At 36.8% G+C, this 19,612-nt stretch overlaps 1 protein-coding gene across 2 annotated transcripts in view; it reads left to right on the top strand.

Annotated features, from left to right (window-relative positions):
• KLHL1 (kelch like family member 1) overlaps window positions 1–19,612 on the top strand; it is a 415,568-nt gene that overhangs the window by 299,684 nt on the left and 96,272 nt on the right. For both annotated transcript variants that reach the window (XM_003257428.3, XM_003257427.3), the window contains one exon: window positions 17,884–18,108. In XM_003257428.3, the coding sequence (XP_003257476.1) occupies window positions 17,884–18,108 (225 nt within the window). The remainder of the gene's footprint in view (window positions 1–17,883; window positions 18,109–19,612) is intronic.

Raw genomic sequence — 19,612 nt, 5'->3', positions numbered from 1 at the left:
ATGAGCATGGAATGCTTTTCCATTTGTATCATCCATGATTTCTTTCAGCAGTGTTTTGTAGTTCTTGTACATATCTTTCATCTCCTTTGTTAGATTTATTCCTAGGTATTTTATTTTTTGTGGATATTGTAAATGAGATTGGATTCTTGATTCTGTTCTCACCTTGAACATTATTTGTGTATAGAAATGCCACTTATTCTTGTACATTGATTCTGTATGCAGAAATTTTGCCACAGTTGTTTATCAAGTCTAGGGTCTTTATATATATATATACACATATATTTATATATATATATATATATACACATATACACATATATACACATATATACATATATACACATGCATATATATGTATATATACACACATACATATATGTGTATATGTATACATATGTGTATATATACATATGTATACATATACATATGTATACATATACACATATGTATATACATGTGTATACATATACACATATGTATATACATGTGTATATACATGTGTATATATACATACATATGTGTATATATATGTATATATATGTGTGTGTGTATATTTTTTATATGTGCACAATGTGCAGGTTTGTTACATATGTATACATGTGTCATGTTGTTGTGCTGCACCCGTTAACTCTTCATTTAGTATTAGGTATATCTCCTAATGCTATCCCTCCCCCCTTCCCCAACCCCACAACAGGCCCCAGTGTGTGATGTTCCCCTTCCTATGTCCAAGTGTTCTCATTGTTCAGTTCCCACCTATGAGTGGGAACATGCAGTGTTTGGTTTTTTGTCCTTGTGATAGTTTGCTGAGAATGATGGTTTCCAGCTTCATCCATGTCCCTACAGAAGATATGAACTCATCATTTTTCATGGCTGCATAGTATTCCATAGTGCATATGTGCCACATTTTCTTAATCCAGTCTATCATTGTTGGACATTTCGGTTGGTACCAAGTCTTTGCTATTGTGAATAGTGCCGCAATACACATATGTGTGCATGTGTCTTTATAGCAGCGTGATTTATAATCCTTTGGGTATATACCCAGTAATGGGATGGCTGGGTCAAATGGTATTTCTAGTTCTAGATCCCTGAGGAATCGCCACAATGACTTCCACAATGGTGTAACTAGTTTACAGTCCCATCAACAGTGTAAAAGTGTTCCTATTTCTCCACATCCTCTCCAGCACCTGTTGTTTCCTGACTTTTTAATGATGGCCATTCTAACTGGTGTGAGATGGTATCTCACTGTGGTTTTGATTTGCATTTCTCTGATGCCAGTGATGATGAGCATTTTTTCATGTGTCTGTTGGCTGCATAAATGTCTTCTTTTGAGAAGTGTCTGTTCATATCCTTTGCCCACTTGTTGATGGGGTTGTTTGTATTTTTCTTGAAAATTTGTTGGAGTTCATTGTAGAGTCTGGATATTAGCCCTTTGTCAGATGGGTAGATTGCAAAAATTTTCTCCCATTCTGTAGGTTGCCTGTTCACTCTGATGGTAGTTTCTTTTGCTGTGCAGAAGCTCTTCAGTTTAATTAGATCCCATTTGTCAGTGTTGCCTTTTGTTGCCATTGCTTTTGGTGTTTTAGACATGAAGTCCTTGCCCATGCTTATGTCCTGAATGGTATTGCCTAGGTTTTCTTCTAGGGTTTTTATGGTTTTAGGTCTAACATTTAAGTCTTTAATCCATCTTGAATTAATTTTTGTATAAGGTGTAAGGAAGTAAAAGAACAGAAATTATAACAAACTGTCTCTCAGACCACAGTGCAATCAAACTAGAACTCAGGATTAAGAAACTCACGCAAAACTGCTCAACTACATGGAAACTGAACAAACTGCTCCTGAATGACTACTGGGTACATAACGAAATGAAGGCAGAAATAAATATGTTCTTTGAAACCAACAAGAACAAAGACACAACATATCAGTATCTCTGGGACACATTTAAAGCAGTGTGTAGAGGGAAATTTATAGCACTAAATGCCCACAAGAGAAAGCAGGAAAGATCTAAAATTGACACCCTAACATCACAATTAAAAGAACTAGAGAAGCAAGAGCAAACACATTCAAAAGCTAGCAGAAGGCAAGAAATAACTAAGATCAGAACAGAACTGAAGGAGATAGAGACATAAAAAACCCTTCAAAAAATCAATGAATCCAGGAGCTGGTTTTTTGAAAAGATCAACAAAATTGAAAGACCGCTAATAAGACTAATAAAGAAGAAAAGAGAGAAGAATCAAAGAGATGCAATAAAAACTGGTAAGTCTAGGGTCTTTTGATAGAATCTTTATGGTTGTCTAGGCATAGAATCATATCATCAGTGAAGAGAGATAATGTGACTTTTTTTTCCTACTTGGATGTCTTTTATTTCTGTAACTTGCGTAACTGCTCTAGCCAGGATGTCCAGTATTGTGTTGAATAGAGGGTTTATAGTGAACATCCTTGTCTTGTTCCAGGTTTTAGGAAGAATGCTTTAAGCTTTTGCATATTCAATATGGTATTGACTGCGTTTTTGTCTTAGATGGCTCTTATTATTTTGAGAAATATTCCTTCAATGCCTAGTTTGTTTAGGATTGTTATCAGGAAGGGATGTTGGATTTTATGTAATGCTTTTTTTTTTTATCTATTACGATGACCATATGGTTATTGGTTTTAATTCTGTTTATGTGGTGAATCACATTTATTGATAAGCATGTGTTAAATTATCCTTGTATCCCAGTAATAAAACCTCCTTAATTGTGATGAATTAACTTTTGGGTCTGGTGCTGGATTCAGATTTGCTAGTATTCTGTTGAGGATTTTTGTGTCTATGCTCATCAGGTATGTTAGCCTGTAGTTTCGTTGTTGTTACTGTTGTGTCTTTACCAGATTTTGCTATCAGGATGACATGGGTTTCCTAAAATGAGTTATGGAGGAGGCCTCCCTCCTTGATTTTTTGGAATTGTTTCAGTAAGATTGGTACCAGCGCTTCTTTGTATGTCTGATAGAATTCTGCTGTGAATCCATCTGGTATAGGGCTTTTTTATTTGATAGGTTTCTTAATACTGATTCAGTTTCATTACTTATTAGTCTGTTCTGGATTAATGTTTCTTCCTAGCTCAGTCTTGGGAGGTAGTGTTTCCACAAATTTATCTGTTTCTTACAGATTTTCTTGTTTGTGTGCATAGAGGTGTTCATAGCACTATCTGAGGAGCCTTTGTGTTCATATGGAATTGGCTGTGATGTCAACTTTGTCATTTCTGACTGTGTTTGATTGGATCTTCTCTCTTTTTTTTCTGTTAACCAACTTTTAGTTTCATTGATTCTTCATACAGTTCAATTACATTTAGTTGTTTTCTGATTTTAATTATTTATTTTATTCTGCTAGCTTTGTTTAGTTTGTTCTTGTTTTTTTTGTTCCTTTGGATGTTTGGTTAGGTTGCTAATTTGAGATATTTCTATCTTCTTGATGTAGATGCTGTTAACCTTGCTTTTGCCACACCTCAGAGGTTGTGGAATGTTGTCTCTATTTTCATTTGTTTTTAAAAAAATTAATTTCCACCCTAATTTTGTTTTTTAACCAAAATTCATTCAGGAGCAAGTTGTTTAAAATACATGTATCCGTATGGTTTGAGAACTCTCCCAGTGTTTATGTCTATTTTTATTCCACTGTGATCCAAGAAGATGCTTCATATAATTAAAATTTGTTTTTAATTTATCAATACTTGCTTTATGGCTAAGCATGTGGTAAATTTTAGCATATGTTTCATATGAAGACAAGAGGAATATATATTCTGTGGCTGTTGGGTATTCTGTAAATGTCTATTAAGTCCAATTGTTCAAGTCTTGAATTTAAGTCCAGAATTTCTTCGTTAGTTTTCTGCCTCAACGATCGGTCTAATGCTGTCAGTAAGGTGTTGCAGTCTGCCACTATTATTTTGTGGCTGTCAAAGTCCTTTCTTAGGTCTAGAATTAATTGTTTTATAAATCTGGGTACCTTAATGTTGGGGGCATGTATATTTAGAATAGTTGAGTCTTCTCTTTAAATTGAACCGTTTATAATTATCTAATGCCCTTCATTTTCCTGTTTTCTGTTGTTAAACTCTATTTTATCTGATAAATGAATAGTGATTCTGCTCATTTTTGTGTTTGTTTGTTTCCATTTGCATGGTATATCTTTCTTTATCCCTTTACTTTGAGCCTATGGGTCTCATTACACATCAGATGGGTCTCTGGAAGACAGTGGAAGGATAGGTCTTGGTTTTTTTTTTTTTTTTTTTTAATCCAATTTACTTCTCTGTGTCTTTTAAATTGAGTGTTTAGGCTGTTTATGTTCAATGTTGATATTGATATCTGAGATTTTATCCCTGTCATGTTGTTAGCTAGTTGCTTTGTAGTCTCAGTTGTGTAGTTGCTTTATAGGGTCTATGGGCTGTGTGCTTTTGTGATAGCAAGTATAATTCTTTCATTTCCATGTCTAGAATTCCCTTAAGCATCTCTCATAGAGCCAATCTGGTGCTGATTAATTCTCTTATTGATTGCTTGACTGGGAAAGACTTTATCTCTCCTTTATTTATGAAGCTTGGTTTGGGAGAATATGAAATTCTTGGCTGGCATTTCTTTGCTTTAAGAATGCTAAAAATGGGCCCTCAATATCTTTTGGCTTGTAAGATTTCTGCTGAGAAGTATGTTGTTATTAGTCTGACAGGTTTCCTTTTATAGGTAATATGACCCTTTTTCTTAGTTGCCTTCAATATTTTTTTCTTTTGCATTGACCTTGCATAGTCTGATGACTATGTGCCTTGGGACTTATAGTCTTGCATAGTATCTCGCGGGAGTTCTCTGGATTTCTTGTATTTGCATGTGTACCTCTTCAGGAAGATTGGGGAACTATTCCCGAGTTATATCCTCAAATATGTCTTCCAAGCTGCTTGCTTCCTCTTCTCTCTCAGATATGCTAATATCGTAGATTTTGTTGTTTTACATGATCCCATATTTCTTGAAGGATTTGGTCATGTTTTGAAATTCTTTTTACTTTATTTTTGTCTGACTAGGTAGATTTAGAGGATTAGTCTTTGATCTCTGAAATTCTTTTTTTTGCTTGGTCTAGTCTGCTGTTAAGGCTTCCAATTGTATTTTGAAATTTTTGTAGTAAACTTTTTTTTTCTTTTTTTATTATTATACTTTAGGTTTTAGGGTACATGTGCACAATGTGCAGGTTTGTTACATATGTATCCATATGCCATGTTGATTTCCTGCACCCATTAACTCGTCATTTAGCATTAGGTATATCTCCTAATGCTGTCCCTCCCCCCTCCCCCCACCCCACAACAGTCCCCGGAGTGTGATGTTCCCCTTCCTGTGTCCATGAGTTCTCATTGTTCAATTCCCACCTATGAGTGAGAACATGTGGTGTTTGGTTTTTTGTCCTTGTGATAGTTTACTGAGAATGATGTTTTCCAGTTTCATCCATGTCCCTACAAAGGACATGAACTCATCATTTTCTATGGCTGCATAGTATTCCATGGTGTATATGTGCCACATTTTCTTAATCCAGTCTATCGTTGTTGGACATTTGGGTTGGTTCCAAGTCTTTGCTATTGTGAATAGTGCCTCAATAAACATACGTGTGCATGTGTCTTCATAGCAGCATGATTTATAGTCCTTTGGGTATATACCCAGTAATGGAATGGCTGGGTCAAATGGTATTTCTAGTTCTAGATCCCTGAGGAATCGCCACACTCACTTCCACAATGGTTGAACTAGTTTACAGTCCCACCAACAGTGTGAAAGTGTTCCTATTTCTCCACATCCTCTCCAGCACCTGTTTTTTCCTGACTTTTTAATGATGGCCATTCTAACTGGTGTGAGATGGTATCTCACTGTGGTTTTGATTTGCATTTCTCTGATGGCCAGTGATGATGAGCATTTCTTCATGTGTTTTTTGGCTGCATAAATGTCTTCTTTTGAGAAGTGTCTGTTCATGTCCTTCGCCCACTTTTTGATGGGGTTGTTTGTTTTTTTCTTGTAAATTTGTTTGAGTTCATTGTAGATTCTGGATATTAGCCCTTTGTCAGATGAGTAGGTTGCAAAAATTTTCTCCCATTCTGTAGGTTGCCTGTTCACTCTGATGGTAGTTTCTTTTGCTGTGCAGAAGCTCTTTAGTTTAATTAGATCCCATTTGTCAATTTTGGCTTTTGTTGCCATTGCTTTTGGTGTTTTAGACACGAAGTCCTTGCCCATGCCTGTGTCCTGAATGGTATTGCCTAGGCTTTCTTGTAGGATTTTAATGGTTTTAGGTCTAACATGTAAGTCTTTAATCCATCTTGAATTAATTTTTGTATAAGGTGTAAGGAAGGGATCCAGTTTCAGCTTTCTACATATGGCTAGCCAGTTTTCCCAGCACCATTTATTAAATAGCGAATCCTTTCCCCATTGCTTGTTTTTGTCGGGTTTGTCAAAGATCAGATAGTTGTAGATATGCGGCATCATTTCTGAGGGCTCTGTTCTGTTCCATTGATCTATGTCTCTCTTGTGGTACCAGTACCATGCTGTTTTGGTTACTGTAGCCTTGTAGTATAGTTTGAAGTCAGGTAGCATGATGCCTCCAGCTTTGTTCTTTTGGCTTAGGATTGACTTGGTGATGCAGGCTCTTTTTTGGTTCCATATGAACTTTAAAGTAGTTTTTTCCAATTCTGTGAAGAAAGTCATTGGTAGCTTGATGGAGATGGCATTGAATCTATAAATTACCTTGGGCAGTATGGCCATTTTCACGATATTGATTCTTCCAACCCATGAGCATGGAATGTTCTTCCATTTGTTTGTATCCTCTTTTATTTCATTGAGTAGTTCTCCTTGAAGAGGTCCTTCACATCCCTTGAAAGTTGGATTCCTAGGTATTTTATTCTCTTTGAAGCAATTGTGAATGGGAGTTCACTCATGATTTGGCTCTCTGTTTGTCTGTAGTAAACTTTTTAATTGCAGAAAATCTGTTTGGTTCTTTCCAATACAACTATGTCATCTTTTAAATTTTGAATTATTTTCCAGCTTCTTTGTGTTGAATTTCAACTTTCTCTCAGATCTTATTGAGTTTTTTTGCCATCCATATTCTTAATTCTATATCTGTCATTACAGACATTTCATTCTGGTTAGGATCCATTGCTTGGAAGCTACTGAAATCCTCTGGAAGTGACAAAACACTGGCTTTTTGTATTGCTGGAGTTTTCGTGCTGGTTGTTTCTCTTCTGAGAGCTGACACTTTGTATTTTTTTTTTTTAATTTGCTATCATTTGGATGTGACTTCCTGATTTTTTATTCTATTTTTTACCTTGGGGATATGACTGTGCCATATATGGTGTTTCATTTATTAACTTAATTTCTGGGTGCTTTCAGAGTGCCAGGCCTCTGTAGGGGTTCCTTAGTTGCAGAAAGATTTGTGTAGTGGCTTTCTAAGATGTTGTTGGTTGTAGTAATGTAATTTTGTCTGGTGATGTAATTCAGGCTGCAGTCTACTAGGTGGTCCTTAAGAGTAAGAGGCAGTAGGCAGTGGTGAGAACAGAAGCAACAGAGAGGAAGAAAAGCACCCTCCCTCAGGATATGTTCACCTTTAGTCAGGGTAGAGCTGCTAAAGAAGCCCAAGAAACAGTCTCTTTCAACCCACACTTCCTGGGCCCAGTGGGAAGGGCCACTGCTGAGTCTGCAGCAGTACACTGAGGTGGGGTGTGGGGGGAAAGAGGTGACCCACTTTCCATATCCATTCCTGGGCTTCGGTGGTGTTCCCTTCAGCAGCTGGTGTTATACTTGCATTTTCATCAACCCATGGTGGTCTTTGAGTGGCTGCACTCTATCCTCCCTTAGGGTCAAACCACACAAAGGTTTAGATCTCCAGGAGGGCAACATCTGCCTCCTTCTTATTCTTCAGAGCTAAGGAGCACTGTACCCCAAGTGACCAAAAGAGCAGGCTGGGACACCCAGCAATGACCCACACAGACAGGTTTCAGGTTCCAAAGCTGCCCTGACTGCAGTCTTGCCGTCTGCAAGAAACCTCAGCTTCAGCAACACTCCTTGCACTCCAGTCCTGTAATGGGAGAGAGTCTAATTCCAGTGCCAACTGCTGGGGCACTCTCCACACCCACCACTCATTGCAGCTCTGGAAGTCCTTCTCCCCATTCCAGAGCAAGCTCTCCAGTCTCTTTAGTCTTGAGAATAAAATGCCTGCCATTTCCACCAGTCACCAAACAACATCTCTAAACACTCAGAATGGTGCCAGGTGTGGGATTATAATTGGAGAGAGTGGGGGCCCTCTCAGGTGAGCTACATCGGGAGCGTGGTTTGCTCATGTTTCATTCTAACAACAGCAGTCTAGGAGGTGGTCCTGAAGAGTAAGAGGCAGTAGGTAGCTGTGGGAGCAGAAGCAACAGAGAAGGGAGAAAAGCACTCTCCCTGCAGAGCAGTGGGCATTGTCCTAGGCATACCTAGGACGGCCTTATTTCCCTGTCCCTTCTTGGCTAGGCAGCAGCTGCTGCCATATCTTCCCAAGCTCAGGCCAAGGGTGGGCTCGGTCCAGCATTAAACTCTCAAAATGGTATCTTGGGCCTGGAGAGGGTAGGGCACCATCCAACTAAGCAGTGTGAACAAGAAGCCATGGGGAGTGCAGTCCAATTACAACTGGATCTCACATCAGCCCCTTGCAGAGCAGTGAGTATTGTCCTAGATATGCGTGGGATGACATGGTTTCTCTGTCAGTCCTTGGTCAGGTGACAGTTGCACTCATGTCAGCCTGAACTCAGGCCAAAGGCAAGGCTCGGCCCGGTATTAAACTCCCAAAATGACATCTTGGGCCTGGAACTAGACAGGGTCAGAGCACCACCAAGGCACGTAGCGTGAACAAGAAGCTGTAGAGTGTATGGTCCACTTGTGTCTTAATCTGATCAGCAACTTGTAGCAGAGTGGCAAGTACCCTACCAGAGGTTGCGTGGGTGTGCTTATTCTCCCCAGTTCCTCCTTGGATCATTGCAGCGGCTATAGTCATGTCTGTAGGTCCCCAGTATCTGCACTCTCAAAATGGCTTCCCACTGAGGTTACTCCAGGCTCAAATGCCTCTGAGTTTCTGTGTGGGTTCCCTTTCTGGAGCAACATTTCTGAGAATCTTTAGGTAGCTCCATGTATCAGACATGAGGCCCTAGTGGTTGGTCAAGGGTTTCTCCCATGGCCCAGATTGTTAAAGCCGATTTCTGAGCTCTGTGGGTTTCTATCTTACGGTTTCCCCACGTCCAGGATCTCAGTTGGTTCCCAGCTGGGTAAGCTGCCTGGAACACTATCTTTACTTACTTCTGGCACTTTCCATCTCTTCTCTGATGAATCCAAGTGTTCTCTCCTAGATGACCTGTACAGTGTGAGTATATACTTATTACTCTGGTTTGTCTCTGTGGAGGAGGTACATACTACTTGAGTCTAGTCAGCCATCTTGATCTGTAGTTCTCTTAAGCTTTTATTAGACTGTGACTATTATCCTGGAAGGTAACTTAAACTCTCTCTTGGTTAATACATGAGGACCCAGAGAACAGAAGCAAACATTTATCAAGTTGTGGCCATGTGAACTGTGCTTGAGTAATCAATTCATCTGAAATTCATTCTGGTATAAGGAGTAAGATTTACTTATTTTTCTCAAAAGAATAAAAAATTATCTTAGTTTTTTATATAATAAGATGTTTTCCATTGATGTGTATAACCACTTTTATTACATTAAAAATACTCATATGTATTAGGGTTATTTCTGGCTGTCTTTCAGATTCATTAATGTAGCTATTCTTCTTCATCAGTAATTTTGTTTAAAGAAAACTCTATAGTTATATACTTTTTAATGTCTGATAGGGCTTTTTCCCCTCGAGCATCCTATTAGAAATTGTCTGGCTTTAAAGAATTTACTTCCTAGTATTGCACAGTTAAGTTTCCAAAGAAATGCCAGTATAATTTTATAAATTCCTTGTACAAATATCATTATTAATATATTAAATGTTATATAATTAATTGTGAAATAAGTAATATCATTCAGAATCAGTGTAGTTTTGTTTTTTTTCTTTTTTTCCATTCATTCAACAAACATCTCTCAACAGAATTTTAGTGTTGTTTTGTTTTTGTTTTTGTTTTTTTCATGTAGAGCTGGCACTGACCTTGCTAATTTTATTTTTAGGTTATTTGCTCTTAATGGTGCTACCTTAAATAGGTTATTATCTTCTTTCCACTATCTAAATGGTTTAAATTTTTATTTAAATATTGTATTGACTCGTATTCTGCTTCTCTGATTTACCTACTTCCAGAAGTGTTTTCTTTTTTCTAACATTTTAAAGGTTAAAATTATTAGCTATTAAGGTGGACTATTACATGTAATACATACAGTAGAAATGTGGTCTATATTCTTCATTTCCTTGGTTATGAGCCAAGAAGTAGACTTCTTTTTGTACTTCCTCATTTCAATGAGATTAGTTTAATAGCAAGCAAAATGCTGGATTTTCGAAATTTATAGATCTACTTCAACATCTAGCATTAAGTTTAACGGTAAACTTAAATTTATATGTCTATACATAGCTATGTGTCACTCTATTAATATTTTATCAGGGATTGATATGGAATATTTTGGTTGCTTATTTGGCAAATTTGGAATTATTATAATGATTGAGAAATGTTTTCAAAGCCACTGGTATAACAAATTACTTAAAAAATAAAGACTTTTATTTGTGCTGGAAAAATATTTCTCCTGCAATGATACCTTTTATATAAGTATCAAAATGTTATACTAAAGCTTTATTCTTCATAGAAATATGAATACATGAAAGTCAATGAAATGCTTATACTATAAAACATTGAAAAAATAAGTAATTCTTTATAATAATATTTTTTAAAGCTTGAAGTCTTATGTTTTATGGATCATAAAAATTTTTTTGATTTTAAACTATTCCAAAATGAGTCTCACTATTTCCTGCTTTTTAAAAGACAATACATCAAACATTGACAACTTCTTCCTAATGATTTGATGGCATCAAGGTCACCAAAGTGTTAGGCCAAGCTGTCCTTTAGGTATTATATAATATGGGTTTTATCGTTTGTTGCTGTTGTTTAATAACCATAAGTGATTGTTCTACTTAAGTCGATGCATTCTTTTTTCCTGGTTATTTTCTCTCTGCCACCCATTGCTGCTTTAAATTGTCCTAAATCATTCTACTTTATGAGTTTGTAAAATGGCTTGGAAGTCCAGTTATTAATATTGCATTAAAATTGCAGTAAAAAGTCATTGTGAGAACAGGTAAAGATCTCTCTGGTGAGTTGGATAAGAGCGCTTTATTTTCTTTTTAGGAGCTTTTTTGTGACATCTCTTTTGTCAGTTGAGAAAACTTTTTATCACTGAATTCTGTGCTGTATGCAAGATAAGCGAGGTTGCTATTTGTTTGAATTATAGATGTAGGGACAAATTCTGCTGTCTGTATTGCCAAACTAGAGTGTACAAATATTAATTACTATTTCCCCCCCAAAAAAAAATTATATTTGTCTATATAAGTGAATATCTCCTGAGAGACCCAGAACTGCACTTTGGATAACATCTTGACCATTTTTTCTCAGTTTTATATTTTGAGAAAGGAGTCTACTGTTTGTTTTGTCATGAGAAAAGTAGTTTCGTATTTGTATTATATATAATATCTTCTGGTTAAATTATTGAACTTGAAAAACCAATACTTTATAAATTGTAAAAATGCACATTTGAAAGAACTATACTGTACTGCTGCTGTAACAAATTACCACAGAAAAAGTGGCTTAAAACAACTGCCATCTATTACCTCAGAGTTCTGTAGGTTCGAAGCCTGGGATGGCATGTCTGAATTCTCTGCTCAAGGTCACAAAAGGCTGAAATCAAGGTGTTACCTAGGCTATACTCTTATCTGGAGCTTTTCCAAATTTATTTTGATTGTTAACAAAATGTATTCCTTGTGGTTGTAGAACTGAGGTACTGTTTTCTTGCTGGTTGTCAGGTCAGAATCACTCTCAGCTTCTAGAGACCACTTGCATTCCTTCTTATATGACCCATCTTCAAGCCAGGAACAGTAAGTCAAGTCCTGCTCATGCTTCAAACTCTCTGATTTTCCCTTCTGCCACTAACTGGAGAAAGCTCTCCTTCCCCTTCTACCACTAGCCTGAAAAAAATCTCTCACTTTCAAGGGATCACGTCATCAGGGCCAGCGAGATATTATTCCCATTGTAAAGTCAACAATGCTATATAGTGTAGCAGTTCATGGGCTGATATTTCAATGTAGGCACAGGTTCTGGAAAATAGGTCATGCAATCTCAGGAAGGGAAATTTTTAAAATTCTACCCACTGCATATATTAATTGCAATTAACTCTTTTTACATGTGGGATGAAGTCATAAAAAGAAGGGTTTCTCAGAGTGGGGTCTAGAGCCAGGTCAATATTGTGGGTGTACCAGGTGTTAACTGAGAGATGCTGTGCAAGTAATTAAAGTTTTCTGTAATTTGTTTTTTATTATGTAAAACTGACACAATAATAATATGTATCTCATCAGGCTTTTATAAAATGAAATGTAGTAATGTAGGTAAAGCTCTTAGAGCAAAGGAAATATTCACTAAATATTATTTATTAATATCTTATTTAAAACTCCCTACACAAAACACCTTTACTCAATATTTATTTAAGAATAATATTTCAATTAAAATATCCCTAAAGTGTCAAGTAGCTCTTAATAATATATGTATCATGAATTCTCTTGGTTATATGAATACTTCTGTTTAGGGCTAGTCGAGTGAAGCAGTGGGAATGGAGAATGAACAAAGAAATCTGTAATTGGTTATGATCGATTAGTTGTAAACACAATTGCACTCAGACCAGCCTTATAAATACTTTTTATAGAAAATAATCAATGGACATTGTAGGAAACAAGAAATGTAGCAGGACAAGCCACAGACAAAACCCCTCAGACACTGAGTTAAAGAAGGAAGCAGTTTATTCAGCTGGGAGCATCGGCAAGACTCCTGTCTCAAGAGCTGAGCTCCCTGAGTGAGCAATTCCTGTCCTGTTTATGGGCTCACAACTCTAAGGGGGTGCATGTGAGAGGGTCGTGATCGATTGAGCAAGCAGGGGGTACGTGACTGGGGGCTGCATGCACTGGTAATTAGATCGGAACAAAACAGGACAGGGATTTTCACAGTGCTTTTCTATACAATGTCTGTAATCTATAGATAACATAACCGATTAGGTCAGGGGTCGATCTTTAACTACCAGGCCCAGGGTGTGACGCCAGGCTGTCTGCTTGTGGATTTCATTTCTGCCTTTTAGTTTTTACTTCTTTTTCCTATGGAGGCAGAAATTGGGCATAAGACAATATAAGGGATGGTTTCCTCCCTTATCCCCCCCACTTTGAGAATCTCACTCAATAGTGGGAGTTCTGGGGTATATACCCAAAGGATTATAAATCATTTCACTATAAAGACACATGGATACGTATGTTTTTTGCAGTGCTGTTTACAATAGCAAAGATTTGGAACCAACCCAAATACTTACCAATGATAGACTGGATAAAGAAAATGGGGCACATATACACCATGGAATACTATGCAGCCATAAAAAGGAATGAGTTCATGTCCTTTGCAGAGACATGGATGAAGCTGGAAACCATCATTCTCAGCAAACTAACACAGGAACAGAAAATCAAACACTGCGTGTTCTCACTCATAAGTGGGAGTTGAACAATGAGAACACATGGACACAGGGAGGGGAACATCACACACCCAGGGCCTGTCAGGGAGTAGGGGGGCAAGGGGACAAATACTTAATGCATGTGGGGCTTAAAACCTAGATAACGGGTTGATGGGTGCAGCAAACCACCAAGGCACAGGTACACCTATGTAATAAACCTGCATGTTCTTTCATGTATCCCAGAACTTAAAGTAAAATAAAAAAATAATAAAAATAAAAAAAGAAAATAATCAATGGGCATTGTAGGAATTATTTCTAGTAACTCAGTGTCAAAATTTGTTATTACTACAAATGCTACACACCTATCTCTTAACTAACATATAGTCTGTAATAAATTATCAAGTTTATAAAATTGCACATAAATATATCATGTTTAGAAGACATACAGTATTATAAACAAAAGAAAACAACAGAACTCACAAACTGATAAATTAATAATAATTATAGAATTAGGTGGCTTAGACAGACAGCTAATAAAGTACATTGGTGAGGAAATTCCATAAAGGATATTATTATTAATAATTTTCCTTAAAAAAGAGAAAGCATACCTTAATTTTATTATTCTTAAAAAGAAGATAAAACATTTACAATACCTGCTGACATTTGAATAAGAAAAACAATTGTATTGGCTTATATGAGTAAGCTCTACAAACATAAAATATCCTTTTTCATTTTGTGTCGCTTAACTTTGTATAACTAAGCAAGATTGAAGACTGGTGTATAAATAGGCCTTGGTTTCTGAGGTAAGCTGAATAATGCACCTCCCCACCACCCAGAAAAATGTCCATATCCTAAACCCTGGAACCTGTGAATATGTTATGTTACACAGAAGGAGTGGGATAAAGCTTGTAAAGGAATTAAAGTTGTTAAGCAGCTGAATTTAACATAAACAGATTATTCTACATTATGTCTGATTAAACTGGTATGAGCCCATTGTAATCACAAGGGTCAATGTCAGAGAAATGCAATGTTGCTGACTTTGGGGATAGAAGATGGAGCAACAAGAAATGTGGTGGCCTCTAGAATAGTAGTCCCCAACCTTTGGGGCACCAGGGACTAGTTTGGTGGAAGAATATTTTTCCATGGACGGAGTCGGGGAGTGGAGGTTGGTTTCAGGGTGAAACTGTTCCACCTCAGGTCATCAGGCATTAGATTCTCATACGGTATGAGCAACCTAGATCCCTCCCATGCACAGTTCACGATAGGGTTTGCGCTCCTATGAGAATCTAATGCCGTGGCTGGTCTGACAGAAGGTGAAGCTCAGGGTGCTGCTCACCTCCAGCTGTGCGTCCTGGTTCCCAACAGACCACGGACCACTACTGGTCCACATCCTGGAAGTTGGGGACACCTGTTCTAGAAGATAGAAAAGGCAAGAGAACTGATTTTCTCCTGGAGCCTCCAGAAAGGAACGGAGCCCTGGCAACATTTTGATTTTAGTGCAGAAAGAACCATTCCAAATTTCTGACCTCCTGAACTGTAGGATAACATATCTGTGTTATTTGTCACTAAATTGGAAATATTTTTAACAGTAGCCATAGTAAGTTAATATAAACTCTAATTTGAATAATGAAGATGGAAATGAGCTCCTATTTCTGCTGTAGCTACTAGGATAGGTGAGTAGGTCACTTCTGAAGACTGAAGTTACAGGAAAAACTGTGACGGTTAAAAATCCTGTCACGTATTGAGATTTAAGACTTACCTAGCTTATTTGAATGAGGCTTTGAAATCCAAATCAATTCCTGACTTTTCTTTTTTGAATTGCAACCCCTTTGCTTGCTCAGAAGTCTTAATTTCACTCACTCCTAACTATTTCCTCTGAGGAAGGTAACTGGACCTCAAATTCCCTGCAAAGGTTTTGAGCAAGGCTTTGGAGTCTGTGGGAAGTACAGTTGTTCAAATACTTTCTTCCTTGTCCACTCATACCAGAAAATATGAGCCTAATGAGATTGTGTTAATTAGGATTAGATTACTTTCTTCTGCCATCGTCCGTCAAATAGTCACAAGAGACAGATACCTGTGTAAACCATTTTTTTTTTCTTTATGCAACTGAGTCTTACTCTGTTGCACAGGCTGGACTCACTGCAACCTCTGCCTCCCAGTTCAACAGATTCTCTTGCCTTAGCCTCCTGAGTAGCTGAGACTACAGGCATGAGCCACCATGCCCGGCTATTTTTTTTTTTAATTTTTTGTATTTTTAGTAGAGATGGGGCTTCAACAGAGTTTGAGGCCAGGCTGGTCTCAATCTCCTGACCTCAGATGATTCACCTTCCTCGTCCTCCCAAAGTGCTGGGATTACAGGCGTGAGCCACGCACCAGGCCACCTGTGTATAACTCTTAATTTTTAGTTATGCATTCATATAATATAAAAGTTATCAAACTTTCAGAATCCAGATGACTTTGAAGTTATTCAACTATGTAGTTTGCTTTAGAATTTTGATTTGAAGGCAAATGAATAAAACATTCAATATCCAATATAATAAATATATTAAAATATAAAATAAATACATTTGTTTAAAATATTATACATGTTAATGAACAGTATTGAATAACTTTTGTGAACATTGCAATTTATTTTTATCCTAACAATAACAATAATTTCCTAATAGTTCAAAATTAGTTATATATTGGAATGAACCTATATTTTTAGCAATATCAGAAAGCAGATTTGACATATCTAATTATTGCTATTACCTTTAAGTAAAAATTGAGCATAAATTGTATCATTTCTACTTTAATTAGCAAAACTTCTGTTATGAAAGTGTTTATGTTCATTTAGTTCATTACTAGTTAGGTTCTAAAGAGTAAATGAGTCCCCAGAGGAATATATTCCCTAGATTTGCAAACTTTTATTACAAGTAAAATAGATCATCAGTGCTTAAGTGAAAGTACACAAGAATGTTAATTTGCTTTGTAGAAATGTTTCATGATTGAAGGTGTAACATTGGTGAAGGTGAGTCTGAGCATTAAGTCAAACACTACATCAAGATCAGTGTCTGTTAGCTTATATCATATAAACATTTGCGAGCTTGTTCTACACAGGCATTTTTAATGAGAATTGGGTAATTAAACCCATTAAAACAAATCTCACCAGCAATTTAGCTTCTTCTTTCAATTTCTATTTTATTAGTCAGAGTTATTGCATTTCTCAAACTTATGTAAAAAGCTTTTAAGAAATATAAGCTACATTATTTAGAGATTCTAACAGGATTGTTCAGGATAGAGGATCATTTTATAAAATTCTATTAAGCTATTCCCCAGAATTTTTGTTTTTTTTTTTTTTTTTTGAGATGGAGTCTCGCTCTGTCGCCCAGGCTGGAGTGCAGTGGCGTGATCTCGGCTCACTGCAAGCTTCGCCTCCCGGGTTCATGCCATTCTCCTGCCTCAGCCTCCTGAGTAGCTGGGACTACAGGCGCCTGCCACCATGCCCGGCTAATTTTTTTTTTTTTTTATTTTTAGTAGAGACGGGGTTTCACTGTTAATTAGCCAGGATGGTCTCGATCTCCTGACCTTGTGATCCGCCCGTCTTGGCCTACCAAAGTGCTGGGATTACAGGCGTGAGCCATTGTGCCCGGCCTAAGCTATTCCCCAGATTATTTTTTAAAAGCTGGTTTAAAAAGCATAGCAAATATTTGCTTATATATCTTACAACTGACTTTTAAAACCTTCAGTTATTTAAGGTGTATGACAAATTTAAAGAAAAATATGGTAATAGTTTATTGAACTAACTTTCAGAAATTATCCAAATAACATGCATAGCTTAATTACTTAAAAGGGCTTTCATAAATATTTTTCAAGCTGGTATTATGCTACATTTTTAAATGACAAAGGTGATAGAGGGAAGTTGTAAAATCCACTGAAAGAACTGGGTCATGCTCACCAATGTTTCTATAGACTCAATAGTTTAGCATGAGACCATTATGTAATTCAAACAAGATGAACATTTGTGTCTATTTTGATCATTCATGTCTCCCAAGAAGAGAAAATAAAGTAGTTGAATTACTACTCCTTTTGTTTTTCTGCCACTTTTTCTTTTAAAAAAAAAATGAATATGACAAGAGTGTTTTCACATCCTCATTTGTACCCTGCTTTGGCAGGCTGTTTGTTGGATTTATAGCAATTGGTGACTTTTTGATTTTATGTTTTATCAGGAGCTACAACTATAGAGAAGTATGATCTGAGAACAAATCTGTGGATCCAGGCAGGGATGATGAACGGCAGAAGGTTGCAGTTTGGTGTGGCTGTTATTGATGACAAACTCTTCGTAATTGGAGGTCGAGATGGCTTAAAGACATTGAACACGGTTGAATGTTACAATCCCAAAACCAAGACATGGACTGTCTTACCACCAATGTCAACACATAGACATGGTCTAGGTAAGATCTCTTACTTTATTGGTATTACTTTTAGAAACATGTTAGTGATAATGTAACTATATGGTAAAATATATTATAGATGCCTGTCTTAGTAAATTTGTGTTGTGATAAAGGAATACCTGAACCTGGGTAATTAACATAGAAAAGTTTCTTGGCTCACTGTTCTTCCAGCTGGAATATTGGGCCTTTAGTGAAAGTTTCAAAGTTTCCACTCATGACAGAAGGCAAAGGGAGGCCATGCATTCAGAGATCACATGGTTACACAGGAAGCAAGAGAGACGGGAGCAGGTGTCAGGCTCTTTTTAACAACTAGCTCTTGAGGGAACTAATAGAACAAGACCTCATTACCATGAGGACAGCACCAAGCCACTCATGAGCAATCTGCTCCCATGGTCCAAACATCTCCCAGTAGACCCCACCTCCGACACTGGAGATCAAATTTCAACATGAGTTTTGGGGGGACAAACATCCAAACTATGACAATGTCATCAATTATCATTATCATTAAGTAAATTATGGGCTTATTTGAAGCATAATTTTTACTTAAATTTCTTGACATCTTCCTGTGTTTACTAATCTTAATTTAAACTGTTGAGATACATATTAAAGTTCTCTAAAAGAGTAGACTCCAAGCCATCCTCAAAGTAGACCTCAAGCTGTCCTCAAAGATCATACGATATGTACAGTTGAATATGGAAAAATGAAGTACCATGGAAAGGCTGAAGTAGTGCAACCCAGAAGGAAAAACAGTTCATGTGGGTTGAGTGAAACTTAAGGTAGCTTTCTCTCACATTATTGAATAAGCACATCTACGTCTTTGCACCTAATTGATTCCACCTTGAAAAATCTGGACAATAAAGGTTTAGAGAAAGAGCAACACATTCGCTGGCACCATAAGTCATTGTGATAGGATTTATCTGTTCCCTGCTATGGGGTAACCAGGAACTAGAGAGAACTATACCTGGATTCAGATCTCGATGTGCATCTTGAATTTATCACTTTCTATTTGCATGATTTGGGGCCAGCATTTAAACTCAGCCTTCGTTTCGTGATTTGCCACCAATTCAAGGTTATTAAGTAGACAAAAATATAATAATTAAAATCACTATGAAATCATTTTGTAAATTGTAAAGTCCTATATACATATTATAAAGAGCAATTGAATAAAGACTAACAGTTCTTGAATTTACACTTTGTCTTATGAAGATTGTAAGGAGAAGTACAAATTACATTTTTTTGAAGATCTAAAATATGCCAGCAAATTGACTAAGTGCTTCCTTTCCTGTATTTAGAATATACATATTAGACAGATAACAGAGTTTAATTGCAAATCCACAGATTTAGACATTCACAGGTAAGCAAAATTAATACTTGTTCAATGTTCATGTTCCCAGCACTGTATTTTGCATTCATGTCTACTCCACCATCAATCCAAAGTAAAATTTAAAGAAATTAAATATACACATATTGATGGGGGAAGAGGGAGAAAAGGAAAGAAAGAGAG

The sequence above is a fragment of the Nomascus leucogenys genome, chromosome 5 (genome assembly GCF_006542625.1).
Source record: "Nomascus leucogenys isolate Asia chromosome 5, Asia_NLE_v1, whole genome shotgun sequence".
Taxonomy (NCBI): domain Eukaryota; kingdom Metazoa; phylum Chordata; class Mammalia; order Primates; family Hylobatidae; genus Nomascus; species Nomascus leucogenys.
Note: the sequence above shows the minus strand (reverse complement) of the source record. Positions and strands in the feature narration are given on the sequence as shown.